At 35.3% G+C, this 8,559-nt stretch overlaps 1 protein-coding gene across 1 annotated transcript; it reads right to left on the bottom strand.

Annotated features, from left to right (window-relative positions):
- Nucleotides 1-1,575: 1,575 nt before the first annotated feature.
- On the bottom strand, nt 1,576-7,890 carry LOC128549856 (neuronal acetylcholine receptor subunit beta-4-like). Its single transcript, XM_053527537.1, has 4 exons — nt 7,590-7,890; nt 4,900-5,140; nt 3,150-3,247; nt 1,576-2,749 (listed from the first exon to the last, which is right to left on the bottom strand). The coding sequence occupies exons 1-4, from the start codon at nt 7,793-7,795 to the stop codon at nt 1,954-1,956; spliced, it is 1,341 nt and encodes a 446-aa protein (XP_053383512.1). The 5' UTR covers nt 7,796-7,890; the 3' UTR covers nt 1,576-1,953.
- Between the last annotated feature and the right edge of the window lie 669 nt (nt 7,891-8,559).

The raw sequence follows: 8,559 nt of genomic DNA, 5'->3' as shown, positions 1-8,559 counted from the left end.
CTGTCCTCCAACAATATGGTAATTTTGAATAATGTTAATGAGAACTTTGCTAATAACACTGTTTACCTACAAATCATATCATGATCCTTGGTGATTTAAAACATATTTAAATTACCTTATAAAAAGAAATAGAATTTTATGTGTCCTTGTTTTGTAGCTACAGTTGTCAGTTACTTAGAATATTGTTTACAACATATTTAAAGTTTGTTGAAATTGCCACAGTGGTTAAGTTAGACCACTGTGCCTGTATTGTGTCCCTCTATTCAATCGTTAATCTGTATCTAAGAATATTGAGATCAAAATAAAGATTTTATTAAAACAATATCAATTATTTACAAACCCTTAACGTATATAAGAACTAATTATTTACTTAGCGAGCGGTACTGTTTTTAAGTAGGCTATGGTCTCCTATTTTATACCAATGTTCTACGTTTTTTTATTTTCATATTTTAACCCTCCCGCTTAGTTCAATAGCGATGACGCAGATATATGATTCGTGCGGTCTTGAGCTCGATTACTGGACGAGGCGTACGCTCCGTGATGATTTCATAGAAGACATTGTGTCTGAAATCATTGTCCTCTTATAAACGCGAAGAAAATGGCAGTTACTTGCGGAGAAAATTTTAATATTTGTATAGAATGCAGGAAATCCGGCGCTATATTATACGACCTCTGCGGATAAACAAAGCACACTTTTTCGGATGTGCACGTGGTATACCATGCCGTAACATAGTAGCTTCAAAGCATGACATATTCTAAATATGGCCGCATGAACTGTAACAGAGTCTGCATAGGGGCCAACACACTGCATCCCGAACCGTCACTGACAGCAATTAAGCCATGCATAGGTTTTGAACTTGGGGATATTTTTTCCGGGATATATAAAGGCTCTCTACACAGCTACATTCTTTTAATTACAGACAAGATGGCATTTGATATCCAGTTAACTTCATTTGCAGTCTCATTATGACTTTCGCCGTTTTTTTTTTTCAGTTTACTACCATCTGCAGCAGACACATTATTCATGACGACCAATTGTTACACACAATAGATAAATACTAATTAGAATCTATGGAATTCAGCCTCACGCCTAACAGCTGGTACTGTAACAACTATGGGTGGTATGGCAACGCGAATGGAGAATTTAAAGAAAACAGAATGTACCCTGGTAGGTTGTTCATATTTCTGGTACCCTCAAAGTCAGAATTTATAAAACTAGTTTTATGCTTTCGAACGTTTAGCCATTTTTCCTTTGGGCTCTGTTGTCTTTGCATCACAATGTCTGCTAAACTTAACAATTTGAAAGTGATGCCAGCTAAATGTATAAATGGAAACACTTTCTATCACAGTAGCATCAGCTGTAAATAAAATTGATTATGGGTATGGTAACTATATACCTTGTTATTTTTGTCAGAACTTAAATTGAAATAATACATAGCTAAGATAGCTAAGACTAATATTGATAACAAAACAGCTAAAACCAGAAATGCATTTAATCGACAAGAAAGTGCGCTTGGCCATACAAAAGGTCAACTACAAACACTATAGATAAACAACATTATCGACCATCTTCATTTCTTACGAATGAATCAAAAGTAACAGTTATTGTGTAAAGTATATAAGTAATGTTAGTGGTGAGAATCAAGTGAATAACAAATGATTTTTACAAAGTGTAGAAACCTTCATGTGCTCATTCAAAGACCACAGCAGCTAAAGGAAACATACTTTCAAACGTCCTATATTGCATACAGACATTTATACTTGTGCGGTATAAGGGAGCTCCTCGTTTTCAGGAAAATATATATTGCATAACAACAATAACAGACCATGCAAAATGTCAATACCTAACGAATCTTCCATACCAAGTTAAATGGACTATATATCTTGAAAAGAAAGGTTTAAACAAATGAAAAATAAATATCAAATCAAACACAGACAAATCGTTTATGACAATTATATCTCACTCAAACCTGTTTCGCTGACCCTCTGAAGCATCAGGCTGAAAAATCCAGCTGTTGAGAGAACAATCAGCGCAAAAAAAATTACGAACAGAATCACATCAAGTTTTTCCAGGAACATTCCCCACGTGTATACACCATCAGGTTCGTCCCCTATATCTACTGAAGTCACTGAAGGATCGTTGTCAGCATCCGCATAGCCCTTTGTCGGATCAAATGGCATGAGCTTGTTTGTGGAACGCTTCTTAGGACGCAGACAGTTGATGGTACATTCTTTATCGCCAATGCTCGCCATCAGTTTTGCCTGGATGATAGTGTAGAGAACTGACAGGACACTCATAAACAAGAGGACGATGATGAATAGAAGGAAGTAGGAGATTTGGAGGGAGTTATCAGGAAGAGTATCACTGACGATTGTAACAAAGATACCGTACGAGAGAAAGATTGTGATAGCAAAAGAACCTTTCTCACCAGACCCAACAGGGACCAAAAATATACAGATATTCAGAAAGGCCAGCATAAGTAAAGGCATGATCAGTGTAAATGTGGCGAAGTTTGCTCTTCGTTGAAGTTTGAATTCCACATCTAAATGATAAGTGTTATACAGCAGATATCGCTTCTTTGAAAGACTGGTGATCTTCCATGCTGAATTTTCGGTATACTCGTCTAATGTGACGTCACTAGGGTGGTCTAACATAACGGTTGCTATGGTTTCGTCCGACACGTAATATGTAACTGTGCATGTCTGTTCATCGAATGGATAATATTTGATGTCCACGTGACAGACAACACTGTAAAACACATAGCAAAAAGTAACATTATTGTATGCGAACATCAGTACAGTAATCGCTAGATTCGACATTAAGTACGAGTAAAATGTTTAATACTGCGTAATTGTAATTATAGGAAAAATCCAGTCTCCTAAAGTATAAATCAGGTTGGAATTTAAAAGGTATGACGGTTTATTAAACAAGCATGAACTTTTAAAGAAATGCAATTTGTATGGTTGCAATTTTAAGGAAATTGAATTACTATCCAACTTCTTCAATAGACCAAGTCTATTAAGAGACCTTGATTTCCTTTGTTGTTAAAAATATGTTGTTTTAAAAGACCATTTGTGTTAACAAACCACTTTAGATCCTTCCAATGGAGGTCTCCTTGCAAGTTGTATTGTAGTGTACAATTGTTTACCTGTATATGCCTTCAGGAACCCACTGAACAGAGCCATCAGACCAGATTTTTGAAATGTCCGTCTTAGAACTGCCAACAACGCCGTCTCCATCAAAAGCCTATTTAAAGCAAAAACCATTATGTTTATTTTTTGTCTACTTTTACACGATCGCATTTCTTTTTTTTTTTTTTTTTTTAGTTTTCTCATTGTATGACACATGTTGTTTCGTGTTACAATCGCTGCAGAATCCCGAGGGATTACTTGGTGCCACTGCCCGAAAGGGCGAGGGTACCAACCTAGCGATTCTGCAGATGTTATAACAGGATGCGAACATGCGATGGCGCTTTTCTAACATAAAACAATGACATATAAAAGGTAAGTAGAGATTTCTCGGAAGGATCGAGTACCTCATACACAGCTATAGAGCCACGCATGTGCAAAGCACATTTTAATTTCATGCAAACACAGAAAAGGGGGAGAAAGGAGTAGGGGTAGAAGAAGAGGGGGTGGAAGTTAAACAATGATAAATATGCAAAAGGGAATGCTATGTTCCTTAAACATAGTTACCCTACAACGTACACCACAGCTGCGCAGACACGTACCTACAAAAGACAAACACACACAGACACACACACAACTAGCATACATAGATGAACAAACAGACAAGTAAGACACAACAATACTGTGGGGCACCGCCCAAGACACATAGAAGCACAGACAACACACATAAGCAGGAAAAAACAACTGTATGGCACTATCTAAACACGGCCGGCAGCAAAAATTAAGGCGGACACGATAACTTACTCACAGTAAAAGGAGAGGGAGTGCAAAAGCAAGGGGGCGCTAATTCAAGGAGAAAGGATTGGAGGGGGTAGTTAGGAGAAAGAGGAAAGAAACGCTTACAACAAGCAAGACAGCATACGCAACAAAAAATACAAAGGAACAGAAAATAAGTTGTAAATTGGGGCACCGCCTTGGAACGGTAGCAACCTATATAAAGGGAACTGAGGGTTTAAACGCGTTTAGGGCATGCCAACCTTGCATTTACCCTATTTTCAACAAGTTAGACAACACAATGTAAATAGAATATTTCCCCAGTGCGAAAGGCTCTAACATTAAGGCCAAAATACCAGATCATCGGGTATAACAAAAATAGGGTCAAATAAAGGTATAATTACACCAATGTACTCAACAACTTGTCTTAAGTCAGAGCACCAAGAGCCTAACTTTTAAGGGCACGACAAAGAAAGCTGCAAGACAAATTCTACTCCCGCCGTGCGTTTTTTTCCCGATGTTCACATTGTATCCTCTTTTGATAAACTTTTTAACACATTTTACAAATATCTGATTAAAATAAGGACTTTACTTTATAAACTACATCTCAATAGTATTCCGGGTGTATACGACTAAGTTAAATGTGTTTTAATGTTAGTATTATATATCTTTAACAGTTCGGACGATCTGTAGTAATATTTAGGGAAAACCTTCCGTAATTCATGATAACGGTAACACTGTTTAAATCTCTATTCTATCATTAAAATCTCGTGGTCACTTTTATCATATATTTTCGTTATATAAGTATAACAATATTTGAAAAGGCAAGTTTTCATGATTTCTTGCAAAAGATTATTTAAAAGATGAAAAGTGCTTTCATCACTTGATGTATGACGTCAATGTATATAAAAAATATATGTCATCGTTCGTCGTGTAAACTTAATAATTTCAGAACTGCTCTATAAGTGACAAAATTCTTATTTAAACATATTTTACCTTTAAAATGATTAGACTTGGCGTCCAAATGTCGCTGATAGGTACTTTGATGTTGTTTGTTTCAGCATAGTCTTCAGGTTTCCAAGTTATTACTTCGTCTTTCCATTCTATAATGAAGTAGCCAAGGACAGAAAATTTTTGTTCGGATGTGTCGAACTCTAGCACGCTCTGTGGGACGAACGTGGTATTGACTTTAATTATCTGAGACTGGTTGATACGCGGCCTAATTCGTTTGTCGTAACTAGTGTAAACCAAAAGCAAAAAGAAAATAAACGATGTATAAACGAATACGATTTTTTTGCTTTTATATGAATGGTCCAAAACTATGTTTGTGATGTATTTTATATATTGTAAAAGATTGTATAGACACCCTTTCTCTAAAATCAATCGGTTACATGTTTGCTGTCATCTTGATTTCAATATAACTGCCATGGATTATTTTAATGACTTACTTAGTACCATTTATCTGTTTTAAATATACTGTTTGCATTTAGTATGAAATGTAAATGCTAGTGCTCATTGAATAAAATAGAATGGATCTTGGAAAGTTTTGTCTTATAAACGAAGTTATATGTGCTGTAAATGAAGATACATCCCTTGTAATCTTCAAAAATGAGTATGATTCGGTATTTGCTTTAAATATTGACTTGCAATGAACAAAATACATTATTTTAAACGAAACAAGACTAAAGTAAATAAACTGTATGTTTTACAATGTGAAATTTAAGATTTAAATTAATTTCAAGGTATATAGTTAAATCGTTATCTTATAACTGATTTGTGGTATTATGCGTTTATTCAAAGGTGGGGATCTCAAAACGAGATGTTAACAGTCGTTGACTTCGAATCACGTCATCCTTTATGGGTTCCAAACTCATCAATGGACGTAGGACTAAATCAAACGAGGTTTTAAGCCAGGTGATTTGACATTGGTAATACCATGCCAATAATTTTGACTAAAGGGGCATTCCTCTGCCATTCAAAGCTGGAAAATTGTCATAGTCCTACTGTAGCGCTGTTACAAAGACACCGATAAAACAAAATAATCAGAAGTTTCGTCAAACATTTCAAATGGTAATGGTAAATCTTAAAGCAAGGTAAAACATTATAACGATAAACCTATTTAAATATTGCAACCAGGCCCGTCATGCATAGTAATGGCCGAATAATGTTACCAATGTAATTCGTAATAGGTTTCATATAAGCTGTCATAAAAATGTTTTCAAAGTATAGACTTTATTAGCTAGAATCTATTGGACTTTAATTCGCTATAGACTAAATCTGATTTTCCCCAAAATATTGTATTTCCATAGTAACAGAATTATTGATCCGCCCATAATTGACAAAAATATCCTCTTATACTTGTAAACAGAATTGTACTTGACACTAATCCTTACCCTGCTGAAATTGTTTAATTAAGTTAAACTTTAATGAACTAGTCCATCTTACAATTTGGACAGTACCATTAACTGTTAAAAATATATTGGCGGAATAGCGAACAGTAGAGGTCATGATCAGACTGACTGCCCGGATGTGTAGGCTGATCATGATCTACACTGGCCGCAAAAGCAGAGTCAGGCATGTCCAGCTTGATATGGGCTAAAGCAGATTTGTTAAGAATATAAAAAAAATTCTGATACTAAAAGAGATGAGCTTAATATAATTTTATATGAAAAGCCTATCGTTACATTAACAGTGTCGTTTATCTCTTTAAAAAGGCTTTGAAACTTACCCCCTTAATTATGTACTTGTTGTTTTTTTTAAATGTAACTGTGTGTATCATTTACGAAACAAACATATAATTAAATACAAATTGCAAACGCAAATTTATAAACATCACAATTTATTCTAGGCATCTCATGATCATTAACTGGTTTATTCTGAACATAACATAAAATTGAAAGTATTATAGAATTCATTTTGTACACTATGTCAGCGATTTGTTTCATCTAAATGAATTGCTTCTTTTATTCGGCAATACAAGTTCACATTACATACAGTGCATATGGCGAAGGAATTTAATAGAAGTGTCCTTCAGGTGAATAGTTTAAGCATTGAGGACACCCGAGTAGAACCGTTGACTTCCAGCAGACAGTCTTTTCACTTTTAAGAGACTTCTACATCTTTACATCTCTAACGCGCTAGCTATTCAAAACAAAGAAAATGAGCAAGAACAACGGAATCAGCAGACTTGACAACAGAAACTTAACGATTTGTCATCACCACTACACCAGCATTACTGTTCAGCAAATGTAAGGATATTTATGTCGTGTGCAAAAATAAGAACGTTTTTTCAATATTAAGTTATTGTAAAAAGCTTACGTTAAGTTATTTTTTAATAAATTTTGGTGGTCAGTACCTATTATATCAAAATAAATAAGATGTGAACCTGTATAACTAATAATTCATGAAAATTGTTATTTAATATACAGATTTCTTATCCGTCTGAAACTTCGATGCTCGTCTTAACCTTTATCCTGCTAAATATCTAAAATATACTGGTCATTTTTTCAATTTGGCCAGTACCACACTTGTCATTCAAAGAGGTGTTCGCAACTGAATAGCGAACATTGCAGACCATGGTGTGCAGGCTGAACTTGGTCTGCACTGGACGCAACGGCAAAAATACTTGCCACCAGCAGGCTAAAGTTAAGGCTTTTTCCTTTCAACTTAAGATTAAATATACTTACTATGCCAATGTATCATTGAACAACTGTTTCATTCCATCCAGGTCTGATCCTACGTTGTCGGTCTCTTTATCTTGCGTTTGAGTATGAGCTATTCCAATTGTAGTAGATGGTGATTCCGTTGCTGGTTTTGGTTCGGTCGGCTTTTGACACACCACAGATTTGTAACATGATAGAAAAATAAGCAAAACTAGTAGTTTGTGCAGCATCTCTCACGATGATTCACAATTATGTCAAATAGCACTTGTTTCTATGAAAAATAATGTTCGGCAAGGAATTTATTCGTACGCTGGAACTGAATCAACTACTGTCCTCCTTGCCAAAGGTAATATGATTATATACTAGCGCAATGCTATTTATAAACGATACAACATAAACGTTAATAAAACACTACATTATGCAAACACAGCTGTTAGTTTCACATCACCACTTTCATCAACGAAGTATTTTAACCTAATTTCGTTAATCATACTGAGCGATCAATTCAGAAAGATACACTGTGTATATTGATATAATTGTCTGTTTTGCGACTTAACTCCAGGTGAGTGAAATTGTAAGTCAGTTTCACATTTGTTTTAAAATCGACATTTCGGGCAGTGTTTCGAAATACAGTGGCGAGAAACTAGCAAGCTTAACCTCATGTCACAAGGCCCCTAATGGTGAAGTCCGTTCCGCCTTGTTATATTTTTGTTATATTTTCTGGTCCTTTAGGATCATGGAGTACAATCAATTATACTGTAATAGAATTCCACTTAAGCCGGTGCTAGTGGGGTGGGGGGTGAGGGGTATTGTATATTTCATTACCTCTCATGAAAAGACTCAACCAAACGAGTCTGCTAATATTTTGCTTGGTTGCATTCTGTGCTTTCAACAGATTTTCTAACAGAATTTTAACCAAACTGCTTGTTACCAGCAGCAATGCAACGTATATCGACAAATATTCTTGTGAAAAGCAGAAGTGTTCATTTTAGAA

Source organism: Mercenaria mercenaria, chromosome 16 (genome assembly GCF_021730395.1).
Source record: "Mercenaria mercenaria strain notata chromosome 16, MADL_Memer_1, whole genome shotgun sequence".
In the NCBI taxonomy this organism is placed as follows: domain Eukaryota; kingdom Metazoa; phylum Mollusca; class Bivalvia; order Venerida; family Veneridae; genus Mercenaria; species Mercenaria mercenaria.
Note: the sequence above shows the minus strand (reverse complement) of the source record. Positions and strands in the feature narration are given on the sequence as shown.